This window comes from Rhinopithecus roxellana, chromosome 13 (assembly GCF_007565055.1).
Source record: "Rhinopithecus roxellana isolate Shanxi Qingling chromosome 13, ASM756505v1, whole genome shotgun sequence".
Taxonomy (NCBI): Eukaryota; Metazoa; Chordata; class Mammalia; order Primates; family Cercopithecidae; genus Rhinopithecus; species Rhinopithecus roxellana.
In genome coordinates this window covers 83,295,874-83,317,506 of record NC_044561.1, presented here as the reverse complement: position 1 = coordinate 83,317,506, position 21,633 = coordinate 83,295,874, and the positions used below count along the sequence as shown (strand labels likewise).

Sequence of the window (21,633 nt, the reverse complement as noted above, 5' to 3'; positions counted from 1 at the left end):
CACACGCCACCATGCCCGGCTAATTTTTTTTTTTTTTTTTTTTTGGAGATGGAGTCTCGCTCTGTTGCCCAGGCTAGAGTGCAGTGGCATGATCTCAGTTCACTGCAACCTCCATCTCCTGGGTTCAAGCAATTCTCTTGCCTCAGCCTCCTGAATAGCTGGGACTACAGGTGCACACTGCCATGCCCAGCTAATTTTTTGTATTTTAGTGGAGACGAGGTTTCACCATGTTGCCCAGGCTGGTCTCAAACTCCTGAGCTCAGGCAATCTACCCACCTCAGCCTCCCAAAGTGCTAAGATTATAGGCGTGAGCCATCGCTCCCAGCCAATTTTTAAATTTTTTGTCGAGTCAAGGTCTCTCTATGTTGCTTAGGCTGGTCTCAAACTCCTGGGCTCAAGTGATCCTCCTGCCTCGAACTTCCACAGAACTGGGATTATAGGCGTAGGCTACTGCACCCGGACAAGAGATCGTTTAAATAGGAAGAGTATTAGAGAGTATTTAGGTGCCTATTGAAGTGTTTTATTTTGTTTTTGAGATAGAGTCTTGCTCTGTAGCCCAGGCTGGAATGTAGTGGTGTGACCTCAGCTCTCTGCGACCCCTGCCGCCTGGGTTCAAGTGATTCTTCTGCCTCAGCCTTCGGAGTAGCTGGAAATACAGGCGCATACCACCACGCCTGGCTAATTTTTGTATTTTTAGTAGGGATAGGGTTTCACCATGTTGACCAGGCTGGTTTCGAACTCCTGACCTCAGGTGATCTGCCCACCTCAGCCTCCCAAAGTGTTGGGATTACAGGCGTGAGCCACCGTGCCCAACCTATTGCAGTATTTTAATCTCATTGTCCATTTTATTCCTCCAATGACCTTCCCTTGATATCATCAGCCCTAGCTTTGGGGGTTTAAGGATGAGGGCACCCAAATGGGTCGCCCAAGGTGACCCAGCCAACCGGGGCCCGAGACAGCATTTGAAGACAGGTTTTTCTGAGCCAAAAGCTGGTATGCCTACCCATACTCCCAGCTGCCAGGTCACCAGTCAGAGCTGCAAGCCAGACTGCCTCGAAATTGCACAAGGTTGCTGCCTGAAGAATGGCCCTTTGGATGAGATCCCCGCCTACTGAGAAATTACGCAGAATGATTACAAAATGGTACAAATTACTGTAGACTCCTGCACCAGACTGGAACTCAGCAGGCCCAGCCTTGCCCAGCCCCAGCCCTGGGTGTGACCTCAAAGGGCTGGGAAAGAACTTGGGCCTTCTCCAGTTGTTCTCTCGCCCTTGGCCAGGATGCCAGCTCTTATGAAGAACTCAGGTGAACACCTCGGGCTTCTCAAGGTGTGTTATGCATGAATGCAGGACGAGGGAGTGGACCCAACCCCTGGCCTGCCTTCCTCTCCCTCTTGTGGTCACCAGCACCCCCTTTTCTTCCCTAGAAGTCCCCGGCCAGGCCAGCAACCCACTCTCTCCCAGCCTCTAAAGGCAGCACATCACCCCTCTGTCCTGCTGTACATGCCTGCAGGGAAAACAAACACAGGCAATGCCCTGGCAAGCTCTCAGTGGAGGTCTGCTGTGCTCTATAAGGATAGGTGGCTATCCCTTGGGTTGGGGTCTTTGTTGCTGCTTGTGGGGTTTTCTGGGAATGATGCAGCTGTGTAGGGTGTTTGATGTAAGAACCATCGTCTCACCAACTTTGTGCCTTGCCAGCTTTGTCCTGTCTGACCCTCTGGCTGCACTGAATCACAGCCACGTGGCTCTGCCACCACTTTCCCAGGTGTCCACTTGGCTGTAGCGAGCAGCACTCACTCACCAGCTTTGCAGATATGTAGACAGCCCCTCCCCCTGCTTGCAGGAATTCTGCACAGGTACAGGGATGTGTTGGAGGCTGGGATTGTGTAAGTGGGTCTGGAGAAACTTCAGTTAGTAGCACCAGATTTTTGTGTTTTTGTTTTGGGGGTTTTTTTGTTTGTTTGTTTTGTTTTGTTTTGTTTTGAGACAGAGTCTGGCTCTGTCACCCAGGCTGGAGGGCAGTGGCTCAATCTTGGCTCCCTGCAACCTCTGCCTCCCGGGTTCAAGCGATTCCCCTGCCTCAGCCTCCCAAGTAGCTGGGATTATAGGTACATGCCACCATGCCCCGCAAATTTTTGTATTTTTAGTAGATGAGGTTTTATCATGTTGGCGAGGCTGGTCTCAAACTCCTGACCTCAAGTGAACCACCCACCTCAGTCTCCCAAAGTGCTGGGATTACAGGCGTGAGTCGCCACACGGGGCCTGTAGCACCAACTGCTATTGGCTTTGACATGGGAAAGCTGACATTAAAACTGGCCTCCTTTGTTGGGTGACAAGTTATTTCTGCCCTCAAAGAAGGAAATTTTGAAGAAGCAAGTGTAAGGGATGAGATCGAAAGTCTGTGAGAATTAGAAACAAACAAATAAATCAACACAAACTTGTCCAAAAACAACTTTAAAAAACACGCAAAATCCCTTCAGTGGGACAAAATCCAATCCCAGAGGGGAGGAAGTGTTTTGTGATGCTAACTGCTGCTGGCGGAGGGCCCAGGGGGTATATACACATGATTCTGAAAGGGAGGACTGGCCCTGGAACACTAAACTCTGGTCCATTTGTGAAATTAAATCCCTCTGTGCTCTGGGACAAGTGAGTCAGGACTGAATGGAAGGGGAGAGAAAAGCTGGTGCGGTGGGAGGTGGGGCTAGGGGAGATTCCGGGGACCAAAAAAAAAATCCCCACATCCAGCAGGGAAGGGTCCACAGCGATCCAGTCAAGTGCAACCTCTGTGCTTGTCCACCCTCGTGCCTTGGGGTCGTGGCGCCTTCCTCTGCACTAGAGATAGGTGGCATGGCATGATTGGTGACTTGGCATGGGAGTGCTCCTGAGTGACAGCCACAGATCTTAGCTTTTTTTTTTTTTTTTTTTTTTTTTTTTTTTTTTTTTTGAGACAGAGTCTCGCTCTGTCGCTCGGGCTGGAGTGCAGTGGCCGGATCTCAGCTCACTGCAAGCTCCGCCTCCTGGGTTCACGCCATTCTCCTGCCTCAGCCTCCCAAGTAGCTGGGACTAAAGGCGCCCGCCACCTCGCCCGGCTAGTTTTTTGTATTTTTTAGTAGAGACGGGGTTTCACCGTGTTAGCCAGGATGGTCTCGATCTCCTGACCTCGTGATCCACCCGTCTTGGCCTCCCAAAGTGCTGGGATTACAGGCTTGAGCCACCGCGTCCGGCCAGATCGTAGCTTCTTATGTGTGGCCAGATGTAGAGAAGGAATCAAGGAGGAAACCTGGAGGTCTGGAGATCCAGCCAACAGCATCGACAAGAGCGGTACCCAGACAAAAACAGCCTGGCTGAAGGGAATCAGCCGCTGCCCATTCCAATGAGAATCAAGGCCATTTGGGGTTTTTATGTCCAAATCAGTATGGTGGTTGTGAAGGTAACCAAAGTGTGGAGAGGGAAATGTGCCCAGTGACAGGGCTTCCTGCTGGGGTGGAAGTCCTCTCTTTGAGGTTTGCCAGAGGCTGTGGCCGGCCCTCCCTCACAAGGCCCTCTGCTTCTGGTGGGTGTGTGGCTCTCCTGTTTGGTGCCACAGCCAGAGTCCAGAATGAAGCAGGGCCTAGTCCCAGGGTGGTGGGACTTCAGCAGAGCTGCTCACACTCCCCTGAACCCCTTCCTTGCTTCTACCTTTTTAGCCCCTTCACTCCTTCCATTTTCATACACACCACCCTTTCTTTGTCTTGTTTTCCTAAAACTTTGGTTACAAAGCGCGTTAAGCATACAGAAAACCACACATGACTGTAAAATACCCATCACTCAGTGCTGTCAAATGTCATCATTTTGCCATTTCATTTTAAGAGATAAAATCTTGCCAGGCACAGTGGCGCCTGTCTGCTGTCCCAGAGCTTTGGGAGACCAAGGCGGGAGGATTGCTTGAGGCCAGGAGTTCAAGATCAGCCTGCGCAACACAGCAAGAAAGTGTCTCTACAAAATAAATACATAAATAAAATCTCACACGTGACCGAGCCACTTGGCCTGTGAACACTTTCATCCATTTCTCCTGTCTAGAGGTAACCACTATCCTGGATTAGGGTTATAACCCCATACATATTGGGATAGCTTTTGTGCCCATGTATGTATCTATAAACATACAGTACAGTTTTGCATGCTTTTACAATTTTAATAATATAACATGTAACAGTATTTTATTTTTAAATTTTTTTTTTATAGAAACAGTCTCACTATGTTGTCCAGGCTGGTCTCCAACTCCTGGTCTCAAGCAATTCTCCCACCTTGGCCTCCCAAAATGCTGGGATTACAGGCATGAGCTACCACATCTGGCCTAATAATATATTTTTAAACCTAACATAGACAAAATAGTATCCTTTCAACATGTTATCGATATAAATATTATTGAGATACATTTTTATTTGTTAATTTGTTTTGTCATAGTTATACATATTTTGGGGTGTGCAGGTGATATTTTGATATATGTATGCAATATGTAATGATGAAATCAGGGTAACTGGGATATCCATCCATGTATCTTTTTCTTTGTGTTGGGAATGTTTGCATGGTTTTAAACTTCATATACTGAATGTAGTATTTCTTGATTTGCCTTTTTTTTGCTTTCAAAAAAAGCCTTTTGAGCTTTTATGTTTATGCATGTGTTCATACATACAGTTCCGGTTCATTAATTTTTAACTGCCATGTAGCATTTTATACTTCAATTAATTTATCTATTCTCCTATTAATGGACCCTTAGGTGCTCTCACAAATAATGGTGCAACAAATATTCTTGCAAAGGTATTTTCGTGCCCACGTGCAAGTTTAGTCTGTAAAGTACACATATAGGTTTGTGCATCTTTAACCCTACAAGATGTTGCCAAGTTGCTTTCCGAAGTAACTCTGAGGTCAATACTCCTCCAGCAGTGTAAGAGGTGCCGTGGTTTGAATATGCTCTCTAAAACTCATCTTGAAATTTCATTGCCATTGTAATGATATTAAAAGGTGAGATCTTTAAGACATCATTAGGTCATGAGGGCTCTGCCCTCGCAAATGAATTAATGCCATTATCTTGGTAGTGGGTTAGTTTTCAAAGACGTGGTTTCCTATCAAGAATGAGCTTGGCCGATTTCCTCTCCCTGTCTCCACGCACTTCTGCCTTCCGCCATGGGATGACCCTTACCAGATGCCAGAGTCATGCTCTCGGACTTTCCAGCTTCCAGAACCATGAGCCAAATAAACTTCTGTTCTTAATAAATTAGCCAGTCTGGAGTATTCTGTTATAGCAACAGGAAACAGAGAAAGACAAAGGGGATCCTGTTTTCCCACATCCTAGAATATTTGGCATTGTCAGACTTTTAAAAGAAACTTTGCCGCAGAGATGTGTATAAAATAGAATCTCCTAATCATTTTCTCTCTCAAGGCCCCAGTGTTTCTGGAAGCTCCCCCTCTGGTCCTTACTGCAGTCACAGGCACCGAGGGGATGGATCAAGCATGAAGGGCTTGGCTGGCTTCCCTTCTTCTGACCCTCTAAGTCCTGAGAGTATCCATAGCTATCTGCTGGGCCCCCTTCTCCACTGACCTCTCTCCTTAGATAATCTCTCCCTGCCACAGTGCTTTAGAATGCCAACCACACGTGCCAGTGACTTCCAAATGTAGAAAAATCTCCTTCCAGAGTGTCAGAAGCTACTTCACAGATTTATTTGATGGCTGATAGCAACTGTAATAAAATTTAATCTGCCCAAAGTTCAACGTGGTTTCCTCCTCAGGTCTAATTCCTCCCCATTGCTCCCATCTCAGTCAAGGGCAAAGCCGTTTATTAATTGCTCAAACCAAACACTTGGGAGCCACCCTTGATTCTTCTCTTTCCAGCACCCCCACATTCAATCCATCAAATTATATCAATTTCTATGTCAAATAGTTCCTAAATTCCCCCCTTCTTTCTAGTTCCACTGCTACCACCTTGGTCCAAGTTACATCATCTCTTGCCTAGACCACTGTACTTGCTCCTAGCTGGTCTTCCTGTTTCTCGTCTCACCCTTTCCAACCACCTCAGTGCCAAGGTGATCGGTTTAGACCATAAAACACTTGTAAAATGCCATTCCCCTACTTAATACCTTCCAGTGGTTCTTACCACAGAAGACTCAAAGTGATGAATACTATGATCTAGAAGTTGGCAAGATCTGATCGCTGCCTGCTTCTCCTCCTGCACACCTTCCTCAGCTCCAGAACTTTCTCTCCATGTGGAGGGCTCTTCCTTTGATCTTTTTATGGCATTCTTGTCATTCAAGGCTCTATCACTTAAAAAAGACTTGCCCTGACCCACCCGCCCTGGTCCGTGTGGCCCCTTCGTTGTTCCCACAGCATTACCTTCATCTGTCTTCATTCTGGAACTGCTCAGTGCTTGGTTCTGGTGTCTTTCTACCCCACCAGAATCTCATCTCCAGGAGAACTGGGATCTTCTCAGCTCCACTCCCCATTTGTAGTGCCTGGCATGAAGCAAAAGCCCATAGAAGTGGAAATAATGAGCAAATAGATGAGGTCACATTTTAGAACAAGCTTTAAGCACAAATGAAGTTTCCCTCCCAGAGTCTGGGTGGGATAAAAGCTGCTTGAGACAAGACAACATTTCTCTTTAGTGAGAGCAGTGGTTCTCAAACTTCTTAGCCTCAGGACCCCTTGATGCTCTTAAAAATTATTATTATTGTTGTTGTTATTTTGAGGTGGAGCTTCACTCTGTCGCCCAGGCTGGAGTGTGGTGGCATGATCTCGGCTCCCTGCAGCCTCCACCTCCTAGTTTCAAGTGATTCTCCTGCCTCAGCCTCTGGAGTAGCTGGGACTTACAGGCACCTACTACCATGCCCGGCTAATTTTTTTTGTATTTATGTACAGATGGGGTTTTGCCATGTTGGCCAGGCTGGTCTTGGCCTCCTGACCTTGAGTGATCTGCCTGCCTCGGCCTCCCAAAGTGCTGGGATTCCAGGCATGAGCCACTATGCCCGGCCAATGCTCTTAAAAATTATTGAGGACCCTAAAGAACTTACGTTTGTGTGAATCATATCTATAAATAGTTGCTATATTAGAAATTTAAATGAAGAAATTTAAAAATGCTTATTTTAAAACAATAATGGACATATTACATGTTAATGTAAATAACATTGGTATGAAAATTTACTATGTTTTTGTAGATGTAAATAACATTTGTATGAAAAATTACTATGTTTTCAAAAAATAGTGAGCAGAGTGGCACCCTTGAGAACAGCTACTCTACACTTACAGTGCCTAGCACGCCGGGAAAGACTCTGTTGAATGAGTGAATAGGAGAGCGAAAGAATTTAGACCAGCCTGAAGGGTCAGATGCAGGTGCACGGATAGGTGGGGATCTGAGATGGGGCCGCTTTTTCCCCTAGATGGCCCCGGGGCCCACTTCCCCTGCTCCCTACTCACCCACCCCAACCTCACTCAGTCGTTTCTCCTCCCTTTCCCAAACAATCTTCTCTCCACTGCAGTGCAAAAATAGAACAAGAAATCATTTTGATGTCTTCAAAAATCAGTGTTTATGCTGGATATGTCTTTTCAAGAAGCTCATTTCTATAACCAAAATAATGATTGTATGAATTTCAGTCCTTCAAAGGGGGTTCCTTTGGATTGTTTCCCTTGCCAAATGGATATTGAGGCCCGGTTTTGCCAGGATGTATTTATTCTGTCTATATTCATGTTGAGAAAGCTAGCTGGGTGTTATATTATTTTCCTTATTACAATACTGAAACCTCACAAACTGGATATCATATTCTTTTCCTTATTACAATACCGAAACCTAAGTTCTTCCCCTTTCTAAGGAGAAGCTGCCTCCTCCCCCTTTATTTTTTCCTCTGGCCAGAGGAAATTCACAGAGCCAAGATTTAAAAAAAAAAAGAAATAGAAGAAGATGGTCATCTCTGTTCCTACTGAAGAGCCTGAGCTCCCCAGGCGCTGTGGGCATGCCACGCCTCTCCACTTCCTGACGTCATACTATTTTTGTCTTTGAATAGCTCATTGACACAATTGCCTCGGAGATCGGAGAACTGAAACAGGAGATGGTGCGGACAGATGTCAGCCTGGAAAATGGCCTGGAACCCGCTGAAACCCACAGGTGACCAGAGACACGGTTAGGTGATGGGTACGAGAAAGAGATCGAGTGAACCCTGGCACTGCCAAGGGCTGACTTGCAGTCACTCCTCAGAAGTCTGGGAACTGGGAGTGTGGTGGCAGCTCTAGATGAAATCCTCTGTAGGAGGTGGGAGTGGCCTAGGAACTAGTTGTCTGCTTGTTTCTTTTAATCACTTTGAAGGCACTTGAACTGTACACTCTCTCGATTCCTCCTGGCACCAGAACCCGGAAACCTAAAATTGTCTGTGCCATATCCACCTACTCCCAATGATGGAAACAGTAACGCAGCGAGATCCAGCGTGTGCAAAGTAGAATTCAGTGTAGCCGTGTGAGTCTCCAGAAGGCTTACAGGGGAGCAGCTAAAGAGGATGGACTCATTTTGCATTCTCAGGTCAGAAAAAACCCCAGCAGTCTCCAAAACCATTAACCTGAAAAGCCATTTAGCGATTGGAAACTGGATGTGGTTGTAAATTAGATACAAAGGGAAGACGGTGTGCTGTGCTGTTGAAGCCGATACCTGTGCACATACTGCACGCAGTCTGAATAGGAGGCAAGGGAATAGTCTGTACCTGGAGAAAAGAGGGGTGCAACGGTTGGGGGGTGGTGGGAAGTTGAAGGTGACCTCTTCCAACTTTGATGCTAACAAGATAACAATAGAATGGCTGTAAAAAGACACAGACACTTCATGCCTTAGAGGCCAGATTCATTAACAGCTTCCCCTTTCTCCCAGAAAGTGGGGCTGAGCCTGCCTGGAGCAGTGTGAGGCTGATTTATGGAGTGGGTTTTGCTTGCGAGTCATGCAACAGACAGGCCAGCCAGATGGTTCTGGTTGTCCAGGCAAGTTTCAAACCAGCCTGACTAGTTCCCCATCATACGCTGAGGGGAGAGAGCACCATCCCTTCCAGCACTTCGCAGCTGGCAGGTGGTACTTTGACACCCAATGTCTCTGGGGGAACAGCACTCACCCTTAATTCTCTGTGCCTTCCCTTTCCTTTCCTTCTCTACAAAACGATAGGGGTGAACCAGATGGTCCCCTTGCTCCTTTCAGCACACCCAGCATTCTATGATTGTTCTTGGCCTCAATGTGAAAGTCTTATTTTTCCCCCGTAAACTAGACAAATGCACAATGATTTTCAGGTAGTGACTCTCTGCCTCACCTCCAGAGTAGTTTCAAACATCGTGGAACTTTAGCCAGGGAATTTCTCTTTATCCTGTGCCTTGTTGAGCTAAAATTTAATTGGGAGTCTAGGCTGATAACAACAGAAAAGAGAGCTTTGGTAGCACTGATTTCTCTCATAGCCAGGAAAGGTGGCTCTGTGAGATCAACCCCAAGCTCCACAGATGACAGACACCCGGACACAGAGCGGCAGAAACCCTTCCCCTGCATATAAGCACAGGGGATTTTGGGGGTGTAAGAAGGACGTTCTGAACATGTGAGGGGCCATCGAGATCTTGTTTTCTGACTCCGGTGGGTATTAGAGTGAGAGCCGGGTGGTTGCTTAATCTTTAACATTTCCTTCCATCTTTTCCTTTTCAGATGTAAGAATAACTGTAAGCAGTCCACAATAGCCTTTTTTCCCAGATGAATGTCACTTTGAATGCTATGTTGCTTAATTCATGAATTGATACATTTGCAGAGGCACTTTACTTGGCTTTTTTTTTTTTAACGGAAATGAAAGAGGAAAAAGCAAGATGAGTTGTCTTTATTTAATAATATAGGTCATGTTGGCCATGTGGCAACGCTGTTCATGTTAAACTACTGTTCTAAGTTGCTTATAGCGACTAACTTATGGAATCTTCCTAACACTCCTAGGAGGGAAAGCTCTTTGGGTCTGCATTTGACTGATGTGGAAGCTGTGTGCTGTGGGGGAAAAGCTACATAGTTTTGACTTCTGTGCTAGAGTCTCTTGCTGATTTTTAAGAAGTAGTGGTTTTGCTTTTAATTTCTCCATTTTATCCAATGGAGCTGTCAGGAGGGCCAGTTCGGTTATTTCCAAGATCAAGGAAAAGCATAGCTGTGGCCACAATTCAGCCTGGCACAGAGCAGCAGCCAAAGGGGAGAGGAGGGAAGAGGAAAGCAGACCAGTAGGTAGCAGAGTTGCTTTCAGCAAAACCCCTGCAGAAAGAAGTAGTGAGCACCCCCCAGCCCCTGGCTCTGCACATCTGATGGCTGCAGGAAATGCACGGCAGTCAGCTTCCTGTGTGCTTCGTACTCTGTGAGTGTGAGCTGGGACAGGGAGTCGCCTATCCCACCACAACCACCACGAAATGTCTATGGTTCCTTAGTTGATGGAATACCAGATTAAGCACCAAGCTAGTCCCCTAGGTTAGGAATCACTATTACTCTAGCTGTGTTAGTGTTTGGTTGCTCTTTTGTGGTTAACATTGGGATGACCTTGATCTTTAACTTTTTCTTGTGCCATGGACTCCTTCTCTGAATAATCTTTTTTTTTTTTTTTTTTTTTTTTTTTTTGAGATGGAATCTCGCTCTGTCGCCCAGGCTGGAGTGCAGTCGCTGGATCTCAGCTCACTGCAAGCTCTGCCTCCCAGGTTGATGCCATTCTGAACAATCTTTTAAATGCATAAAATAAGATCTATAGGACGTCATGGGAAAAACAATTAGAGTGAAGTCCAGTGATCAGAAGAGTTCAGTGTGTTTTTCAGCGTGTGCTTTCATGGCATAGGCGCTTCTTTTTCACACGTGACAGATAGACATAAATGACACAATCTCTGTAACAGCTGTGACGACGGTGAAACCTCTGTGGTTTCTGTTGGTGATAAAGTCACCGGTCTTGATAATACTACTGTGGTTTGTTGCCTACAATCAAAATGGAAGGAAGTTCATTCAGAATGAGGCTAGGGAAAGTGAAGATGTCAGTTTTGGCCCGGTGGCCAGTGCCACCTCCCAGCCTGTCTCCTGTCAGTGTCGTCTGCCATGGTCCATCTGCCCTCCTTTTTGGGACACTTGCTTGGCTTGACTTCTGGGACCCCACACCTCCCTGGGATCCTCTTAGCTGTCCTGCTGCTGCCCCCAGTGCCCTGACTGGTTCTTCTTTATCTCCCTGAATTCCAGCCCTGGAGAACCCGGAGATCACACTTTGAGCCTCTCCTTTTCTATTTTTTGTTTGTTTGTTTTGAGACAGAGTCTCACTCTGTCACCCAGGCTGGAGTTCAGTGGCACAATCTTGGCTCACAGCAGCCTTGACCTACTGGACTCAAGCGATCTTCCTGTCTCAGCCTCCCAAGTCGTTGGGATCACAGGTGCCCGCCATCACACCCAGCTAATTTTTTTTTTAATTTTTGGTAGAGATTGGGGTCTCTCTGTGTTGCCCAGGTGGGTCTCAGACCCCTAAGCTCAAGGGAGTCTCCTCCCACCTCATCCTCCCAAAGTGCTGGGATTACAGGTGTGAGCCACTGCGCCCAGCCGAGCCACTCCTTTTCACTCTTCACACCTCTCCTCTCTCCCACTAACTTTGTACAAGGTACTTTAAAAAATATCTGTGCCTCAGTGTTCTTACCATTAAAATGGGAATAATAACAGAGTTACCTCACAGCATTGTTGGGACGATTAAGTGAGTTAATAGCTATCAGGGACTCAGCACGGTTCCTGACACATGGTAATAGACACACTATATGTAGTTTTAAAAGGAGGTTTGTGGAGTAATTTCCTAGCTTATCCCACCCAGTCTTGTGTCTCTGATACCATGTATACATTGGTTATTCCCAACTTATACTCCCTTGGCTGATCCTCTCTTTGAGTCCAGAGGTTGGTAACCAACTGCCCACTCAGGCAGGGTTCCTTCACAGGTGCATTCCTTCCTGGGTCTTCCCCATCCCAGTCACCATGCCTCCAGCGTCTTGGGCCTTGCAGTCATCCATGATGCCTCTGTTCCTCTCATAACCGCCCTCCTCCCATCCATCTCCAAATCCAGGCAGCTCTACATTTTATTTTTCTTTGAGACAAATCTCGCTCTGTTGCCCAGAGCTGGAATGCAGTGGTGACACGATCTCAGCCTCCTGCAACCTCTGCCTCCCAGGTTCAAGCAATTCTTGTGCCTCCGCCTTCCAACATAGCTGGGATTACAGGTGTGTGCCAAAATGCCTGGCTAATTTTTGTAATTTTAGTAGAGATGGGGTTTCACCATGTTGGCCAGTCTGATCTTAAACTCCTGGCCTCAAGTGATCCACCCACCTCAGCCTCCCAAAGTGCTGGGATTATAGGCGTGAGCTGCCGTGCCTAGCCTCTACCTTTAAATAGGTACAGGATGGAACCACTTCTCACCAGCACCACTGCAGTAGCCCCTGCCTGGTGCCTCTGCTTCCACCGGTTCCACTTTCTCCATCCAGGCTATTAGCCAAGCAGCATAGTGAACCTTTTAGTTCACCTGAGTCCAAGACACAGCTCTCCTTTGTTCAAAGCCTTTTGATAATTTTGCATCTAAAACCAAAATCACTACCATGGCCTTCAAGACCCTACAAGATGTGACACCCCAGCACCCCCTCCTCCGCCATCTCTTCTCTAACAGTCTCTCCCCATCACTCAGCTCCAGTCCCACTGACCTCCTTGCCAATGTGGCTCCTGCCTCCTGGCCTTTGTACTTGCTGTTCCTTCTGCCTGGCACATCCTTCCCCAGGAAGCCTTCACCCTTGAGCCCTCCTTTTCTTCTGCCTCCTTACCTGGCTTTATGTTTCTTCATAGAACTTATACAGACAGGACGTATACTCACTTGCTTCCTGTCCATTTTTTTCTTTTTTTTCTTGGAAACAGATTCTCACTCTATCACCCAGGCTGGAGTGCAATAGTGGCATGATATTGGCTCACTGCAACCTCCGCCCCACAGGTTTAAGTAATTCTTGTGCCTCCAGCCTCCTGAGTAGCTGGGACTACAGGCACATGCCACCACACCCGGCTAATTTTTTGTCTTTTAGTGGAGACATTTCACCATGTTGCCCAGGCTGCTCTTTAACTCCTGAGCTCAGGCAATCCGCCCACCTCGACCTCCCAAAGAGTTAGGATCACAAGCGTGTGCCACCACACCTGGTCTATCTGTGCATTTTCTGCCTCCCACCACTAGAAGGTAAGCTCTGTGAGAGCAGGGGCTGGGTCTGTCCTTCGCCCTGGGATTGCAGTGCCAGGGACAGTATCTTTCATAGAGAATGCACTCGCTAAGTATTTGTTGACTGGATAAAGGAAAGGTGCCAAGCCCCTTAGCGATTTTAAAGTATTTGTGCATCAGAGACCTCTTGCAGGGGGCCACCAACCGGTGCATAAAAAAATAAAAAGTTGAAAATGTGTGACAGGCCCAAAGCTTCCTCCCTAGCAAAGAAATAGGGTAGAGGCCCTTCCCCCAGTCTCCAGTCGTGCCTCCTCCACCAGTTCTACCATGAGCTATTTTAATCTTTGGTCAATAGAGTAGGAGCTGATTAAATCTCCTCCATGCCTCTGCTAATCTACCAAATAGAAGCCCATAAGCTGGGGCGAGACTGAGGGCTTCTTGCTCCTGGTCCTCTGCTCTCTCCCAATGCAGTTTCCTGCTTCCTCTCTTCGCACTGCATCCCTCCAAAGACTGGAGAGTACGGGAACATAAAGGCATTTCACTCCCCTCTCCCTCCCGCATGATTTCACAGTCCATTTTCATTCAGGGGAAGCAGGCCTCTTTTGGGTAGGCCCACCAGGCCTGAGGTAGGTTCCACTCTCATCATCACTTGAACCCATCCCCTCTAGGCTGACACAAGTCTCTAAAGATCACTTTGTCCTCAGGCAGAACAGAGGGATCTGCAGAACAACCTCCCAAGCTATTGTCTGGGCCCAGGCTGCCTGTTCAGGATCCCTGGGATCCTGGCTAGAGCAGGTCAGTGAGGGCTGTGGCTCGTCCCTTCCTCCACTCTCCTGTAGCCATCACTCCTGCTGCCACCTCGCTGGTGTCCTCTAGCCCAAGTGGATTGCTGTGGGATGCCTGCGGTCCCATGTCTATACTCCTCCTGCCCCACCACAGAACCAGACATGACACATGGAATTCAAAAATTCCTTGGCCAGCTCTTCTCAATGCTACAATGTAGCAGCTGGTCATCACCTTCGGCCTCTTCTGGGAAGCTCTGAGCTTCTCAGTGGCTATGTGACAGCATTGACATTATAACCACAGGAAACCCAGATGGCTCCTCCCTTGGACAATCGTTCACTTCTTCACTTGCCCAGAGGTGAGAACCGAAGATGAGAGGGAAAGAATAGTGGCCGCAGTCTGGGGAAAAGGTGCCCAGAGCTCCACTTCCTTAAGTCTCAAGGAGGACAGTTGTGACCACATTAGCGACTCTGTGGCTTTTGGAACCAGGCCCACCTTCACTTAGTGCTACTTTTTAAATAATTTTCCACTGAAGTAAAACATGACTCAGCAAAATTCACAAATAAGCATCCAGCTAGATGAATGTCCACAGAGTAAACACATCACATGTCGATGGCTTTGCTCACAAACCTGTTACTGCTGCAGGGCAGGCCGTGTAGCAACAACAGGTATATGGTGAGACATTTTCTGGCTATGTCACCGAGGATTCACTACTATGATTACTTTTATCAATTTACCCCCATTCCCCTAGAATATTTCCATATTTCAGCTCAATCAGGAGTGTCCCGAACATGATTTCAATGAATTCTATGAGGGTTGACCAGCTCTTTGCTACACTCTTACCAATGTAGCAACCACTAAACTCAAATTAAAGAAAATATTTTAGCCGGGTGTGGTGGCTCACACCTGTAATCCCAGCACTTTGAGAGGCTGAGGTGCGTGGATCACGAGGTCAGGAGTTCAAGACCAGCTTGGCCAACATGGTGAAACCCCGTCTCTACTAAAAATACAAAAATTATCCAGGCATAGTGGCTTGTGCCTGTAATCCCAGCTACTCAGGATGGGGCAGGAGAATTGCTTGAACCTGGAAGATGGAGGCTGCAGTGAGCCGAGATCAAGCCACTGCACTTCAGCCTGGGTGACAGAGTGAGATTCTGTCTCAAAAAAAAAAAAAGAAAGAAAAGAAAATATTTATTCAGTGGATCCTATTTATCAAAATACAAAGACAGTGGAGCCTGAAGATTTACACAACCTAAGGAGGAAACAAGTGAGTCTGATGTAATGAAATGGGACATAATAGAATATGTCAGATGAATACAGGAGGACAGCAGATGTCCCGAGAACCTCAGGTGGGAAGCAGGTAACTCTAAGTCAGAGGTACATTAATTTCATTAATGAATGAGTAAGAAGTGTAAGATCAAAAATGCCCTAAAGAGCTGTTCAGTCTATCTTGACTGGTGATATCTGTTATCTTTAGGAAGGGATAAAAGGGACATTTAAGATTTCTTTTTTGATGGCCAAAAGTAAAACACGTATGTGGTGGAAAAAGCACAATGCAGAAAATCAAAATAAACAACACCCTGACCCTGACCCCACCCCCATTCCAAGATAAAACCATTTTTGATTGTTTGTTTGTTGGGTTGGCTGATTGAATTCTTTGCTTTGATGTGTATCCTTCTGATGTTTTTGCATTACAATCCATTTAAATGGTAGATCGTGTATGATTTTTCACTGAGTTACAAGGGTGTTTTTGATCATCCTAGAAATGTAGTTTCCTAGAAATTGATTCTGTTTTTGTTGACGGGTAGCACCTTCCAATGTAGTGGCTGGCTTATCTTTTTATAGTAAACCTTGGCCACACAAGGTCACCAGCAGCATATTGGAGCTATTTTGTGCTCTGTAGGCTTTGCATTGCTGCTATATTGGCAGTTGGTTCTGCCATAAAATATCTGCTTAGTTAGAATTCATCTGCTAGGAAATAACACTAGTGTAACCCAAAGCAATTAAATATTAGAAACTGCCAATCCATGGAACGCTTGCCTTTCCGTGAAGCAGGGTGCATGCCCCGGGCTCAAAGGGCATCGGGACCAAGACTGGAGCCCGCCTGGCTCCTTCTTTTGCCTGTTTTCAGCTCCAAGGGCAACCAGGACAACAGGTTCTTTGTTCCTCTTTCTTATTTTTACAGGAATGAATAAAAGCTTCTGCCAGCATTCACTCCATATCTGGCCTTTTCATCTCCAGCTGGAGAGTCAACGAGAGGAAGTTCCTGGGCAAAATAGCCACCACTTTTTCTTACCTCCTGAAAATGGCAGTGTCTCCCCGGAGGCAGACATGCGATTTTGTTCCCATTTCTGTGTCCTCTTCTGCTGGGCCTCTGTTGATAGAACTTAAAAATTACCAAAGGCCCTAAAAGTTTTTCAGAATAGTCCTCCCGTGACATGCTCTTACAAATCTTTTTTGAGGAAGTTGGGCCTCCACCCTCAAAAAGCAGCAGCCCTTCTCCTTGGAGAAATAAAATCCGTAACCTCAAATATGCTAGTGATTCTTTTTCCTTTTAGAGTTTAATGGGACAAAAAAAAAGGCCTTGAGGAATTAAGTATGCACTTGCTTGCTCTAGGGAAACGGCATAAGTTGGAAAACTGGACCTAGGACCAGTTTTCTCAATTTCTAGCATTTTGATCTCAAATAAGGAGATAAACTGGATGGCCTCTGATAGCCCTTAAAACTTGGCTAAATATGCAGTGGTCCTTCTAAGACAATCCATTTCCTCAGGACTTTCTGCCACTAGTCTTCCCACGCTGGGTGGCGGGTAACAGGTTTCTTCTGCTCACCTGGCCATTTCCATGCTGTCAACTGTGTTAGCCAGGCCAGGGTCCTGCTGTGTCCAGAATGGATTGGGGTTTCCCTGCTTCTCCAGACTAATAGAATATTACAGAGACATGTTTAATTCCATTTCAAAATTCTTTTCTTTTCTTTTTTTTTTTTTTTTGAGACAGAGTCTCGCTCTGTCGCCCAGGCTGGAGTGCAGTGGTGCGATCTCCACTCACTGCAAGCTCCGCCTCCCGAGTTCACGCCATTCTCCTGCCTCAGCCTCCTGTGTAACTGGGACTGCAGGCACCCGCCACTGCGCCTGGCTAATTTTTTGTATTTTTAGTAGAGACGGGGCTTCACAGCGTTAGCCAGGATGGTCTCGATCTCCTGACCTCATGATCCACCCGTCTCGGCCTCCCAAAGTGCTGGGATTACAGGTGTGAGCCACCGCGCCCGGCCTTTTTTTTTTTGTTTTTTTGTTTTTTTGTTTTTAACCTGTAACTAGACTCAAGTTCTGAACTTCAAAATTCCAAAGAAATATTTTTATGTCTGAAGGTGTTAAGAAATCATTAGACATCAACTTCTAGGTATTTTTGAATTTGAAGTGTCTCTGGGTATTTTTTGTTTGCTCTGTGTGTGTGTATGTGTTTAACACAAATTGGAATTGGTCCTGTGTCAGAGATTTTTAGTCGATAGATATCTTCGATATGAGCCATTATTTTCTGTCTCTCTACATAAGGGGCCTCTGGTTCTAATATTTTTCCAGAAGTTGTTGATCCCAGACCCACCACCTCTCTTCTCCCAGCCCCACTAAGTCCTGGCTTCATCTCCCACCTATCCAGGCATCTCGGCCGCGGCGTGACATTTGGGATGTATATTTGTGTTCCCTTTGATACATGGTCAAGGATCTACTGTCCCAAGAGCAGGACCATGGTGGGCACAAGACTCTGACTTCTGTCTCATCCTTGATTCATAAGATGACCCCTGCATTGGCCTCTTGTAACTAGAAGCCTGGGTCCTCTGGCAGTGCCACATCCCAGGGTGTACCTTTCTTGCCTTTGCAGCTGGTTAAGGCAACAGCCTGGAAAAAGGTTTTAATCTGGCATGCAGCTGAAGGGAGGCTCCTGGAGAAGCATGATATACATGGACATTTTAACACAAAAATATCAAAAGAAGAGGCTTTTTTTTTTCTTTTTCCATCTGAAAGTTGAGGATGGTGACACTAGAGTCCAGGTTGAGCCTGGACACTAAAGGTAGATGGAGAATTCTCCTGCTTCCAGGACCTGCTGGAAGCCAGCCTCTAGAAGCTTTGGGGTTTTACTTTCTCCCAGGTCACACGAAATGCTGCCAAAACAAGCTCCAGAGTTGTGTTTACACAACAGTATTTGTCAGTCCTAGAATGGAAACACATTGCCTCACTTTATTTTTGTGACTATCCAAAAATTAGGAGACAGTAAGAAGTCATCCTGGAAACTCCCACGGAACTGAACCTTTACTCATAGTTTCAAAGACATTCCAGGCACTTCGAATCAGAAGTTCTTTTCAGGTTCTGTTTATTTGTTTTGCTAACAGATTCCTTTTTTCAACAAGAATCCGTTTTTAGACACAGGAAACTGAGGCTAAGTGGTGCGTGGTAATGGGTGCAGGCCTCACAGTGACGAAGGGGCAGTGCTGAGGCTCTGATTCAAGTCTGACTTTGGGTCCTCTTTCCACCTAACCGCTGAAGATTAGGAGACTGAGGGAGACTAGAATCAGGGTTGATTCCATTGAAACTATGACATGCCTTACCAAAAATATCATCGTGATTTCAGTGCACTCACATGGGCAGGAAGTGAATGGCTTTGATTCCAGATAAATTGAGGATTGAATGCGAAAGGCCCTGAAGCTGTGTGCATGGGGTTCCCACTGGGATTTCGTCATACCTTGTGCACTGCACCTGCCTTCATCCAAGGGCACTTTCCTGCCAGGACTGTCTACCCTCTACTTTCTCCTGCACTCAGCAGGCCACTTTTGTTGGAATTCTAAATCTCATTCTCCGTGCTGGAATAAAGCATTCTGTATTTGGAGATCTTGGATGGAGCATTGGTCTCCAATGTCTGGTATTGGTGGGCGTAGAATTATTGTAATTCTAAACTAAAGCTCATCATTGACTTTTCTTTTTATCTTTCTTATCATTTATTTTCCACTATGTAGACTGCAAGAACATCATTGACTTTTACAACCAAAGCCACTCAAAGCCCACTCCTTGCTAGCTGACTTGAGCTTAGAAGGGGTGTCCATGGGAGAAATTCAGGAGCAATAAGGAAGGATTTGTTTTTCTGAAAGGATTGGAGCTGCCTCCTTTTCTTGCCCCAGAGATGGCCAAAGGTCAGGGGGCTCTTGGTAGCTGTGGTGATTTTTGCCGCCCATTTCCTGATAAGCACAGAAACAAGAACCCTTTGTCTCCTGAGGCTGGAGCTGAGCAGCGGATTGTATTTGTTAGGAGGCCTCAGAAAGAAACTGCCCAGTACCCGTAAGAACCTTTCTTCCTGCCCACTAAGCGCCACCTCTTCCGTAAACCTTGCTCTCTGCTGATCACCTCCTCCTCAGGCCCCTGGTCAAGCCTAAAGCAGACCTTTTATTAATGCCTGCCCAGGGCTAGGCCTGCATATGGCCTGGGGATGAGGCCAGGCTAGTAAGGGAGAGAAGTCTGACCAGAGTGGAATGGGATAGGTTCCCTGGAGGTGTGGGGACAGTAAGGAAGGAATGTGATGGGTCATAGATTACTTGCAGCTGAAAGAGATAAGGGATGAGGATTTGAACTCAGTTTGACAGGTAGGTAAGTAGGTAGGAGCCAGATATGGCAGGAGACATTCCTAGTAGCTTGAACTCAGTAAGGAGGAAGCTGAGCAACAGCATGTAGATGCATCTACAGGATGATCTCCCCAGGCCAGTGCGGGGGCTCACACCTGGAATCCCAGCACTTTGAGAGACCAAGGTGGGAGGATCGATTGAGGCCAGGAGTTCGAGACCGGCCTGGCCAACATGGCGAAACCCCATCTCTACTAAGAATGCAAATATTAGTCCGGCATGGTGGCGCGTGCCTGTAGTCCCAGCTACTCAGGAGGTTGAGGCAAAAGAATTGCCTGAACCTGGGAGACAGAGGTTGCTGTAAGCCGAGATTGTGTCACCACTGCACTCAAGCCCTGGGCAACAGAGCGAGATTCTATCTCAAAGAAAAAAAAAAAAAGGAAAAAGCAAATTCAGCCTGATGCGGTATCTCACACCTGTATTCCCAGCACTTTGGGAGGCCGAGGTGGGTGGATCACCTGACATCAGGAGTTCGAGACCAGCCTGGCCAACATGGCAAAACCGTCTCTACTAAAAATACAAAAATTAGCTGAAGTCCCAACTGCTCAGGAGGCTGAGACGGGAGAATTGCTCGAACCCAGGAGGCGGAGGTTGCAGTGAGTCGAGATCACACCACTGCACTCCAGCCTGGGTGACAGACTGTCAAAAAAAAAAAAAAAAAAAAAAAAACCAAATTCAGTATCTTTACCATAATTAGGAAACACACTGAATACATATAACCATTAAAATAAGTAAGGGTCATTAAAATTAAAACCATGCCTCCATGGATTACCTTGCTATAGCCATCACTTTTTGGGAAATATTGTCAGTTTCTTTTTTTTTTTTTTCTGAGACGGAGTCTCGCTCTGTCGCCCGGGCTGGAGTGCAGTGGCCGGATCTCAGCTCACTACAAGCTCCGCCTCCCGAGTTTACGCCATTCTCCTGCCTCAGCCTCCCTTGTAGCTGGGACTACAGGCGCCCGCCACCTCGCCCGGCGAACTTTTTGTATTTTTTAGTAGAGACGGGGTTTCACCGTGTTAGCCAGGATGGTCTCGATCTCCTGACCTCGTGATCCGCCCGTCTCGGCCTCCCAAAGTGCTGGGATTACAGGCTTGAGCCACCGCGCCCGGCGGGAAATATTGTCAGTTTCTAACCACATTGAGATATTACAAAATATCAAAATTGGGCTAGGCGAGGTGGCTTGTGCCTATAGCCCCAGCTACTCAGGAAGCTGAGGCTGAGGCAGGAGGATCACTTAAGTCCAGGAGTTTGAGACCAGCCTGGGAAACTCAGCAAGACCCCTATCTCTAAAAAAGTAATTTTTAAAATTAAAAATTTAGATATCAAAATTAATCTACACTTTTCCACCATTAGAGCTTTATTTTGTTTTCGGGTTTTCCACTTAGTAGCAAAACTACAGTTCTTTATGTTTGGGAGACAAGCGATGTAATGAATCTTAAACCATAATTTAGTCAGAGGCAAAAGCAATGTGGAACCTGAGCTCTGCTTTTGTTGTTGTTTTTGTTTTATTGATAAGAACTTATCACCCTGTTAATGATAATTAGCCCATTGTCTTCATTCTGTAACCACTTATTAAACACTTACCATGTAAACAATGAAAAACTTTGTTTTCATAAAAGTCTAGAAGATTCCCAGAAACCTTCAGGGAATGAGCCCTCAGGCTTCAAGAAAAGCCAGGAATTTTTCGCAAAGACTGTTTTCAGGGAGTGTCTGCCCAGAAAGGTGAGACTTGCAAGGAGAGACATGGGAGGAGCCTACCGCTCACTCCTTCAAATCCCAGGTCTGGGGCCGTCCTTGTAGATTCCACCAGGACTGGCCTGGGAAAGCCGGCAAAGCAAGCAGGTGTCTGCCTTCCAAGGGGAGAGTTCTCCATACCTTGTGGAGCCTGACAAGGGAAAGAAGGTCATGTCTACGGCCAGGGCTTGGGGAACTGAGATAAAAGCGGAAACCCAGCTGCTTTTGAGAAACTGTGATAATCCTTCCTCCAA

General features: G+C 46.5%; 1 protein-coding gene across 5 annotated transcripts in view; it reads left to right on the top strand.

Moving 5' to 3' along the window:
• The window catches only part of RIN2 (Ras and Rab interactor 2), a 250,694-nt gene that overhangs the window by 172,630 nt on the left and 56,431 nt on the right, over positions 1–21,633 (top strand). For 3 of the 5 annotated variants that reach the window (XM_030915634.1, XM_030915635.1, XM_030915636.1), the window contains one exon: positions 8,027–8,127. The exons of 1 other annotated variant lie outside the window; for it this stretch is intronic. In XM_030915634.1, coding sequence (XP_030771494.1) covers positions 8,027–8,127 — 101 coding nt within the window. Of the gene's footprint in view, positions 1–8,026; positions 8,128–8,366; positions 8,536–21,633 lie in introns of those variants that run through there. One more of the 5 variants, XM_030915637.1, reaches the window with a different exon arrangement.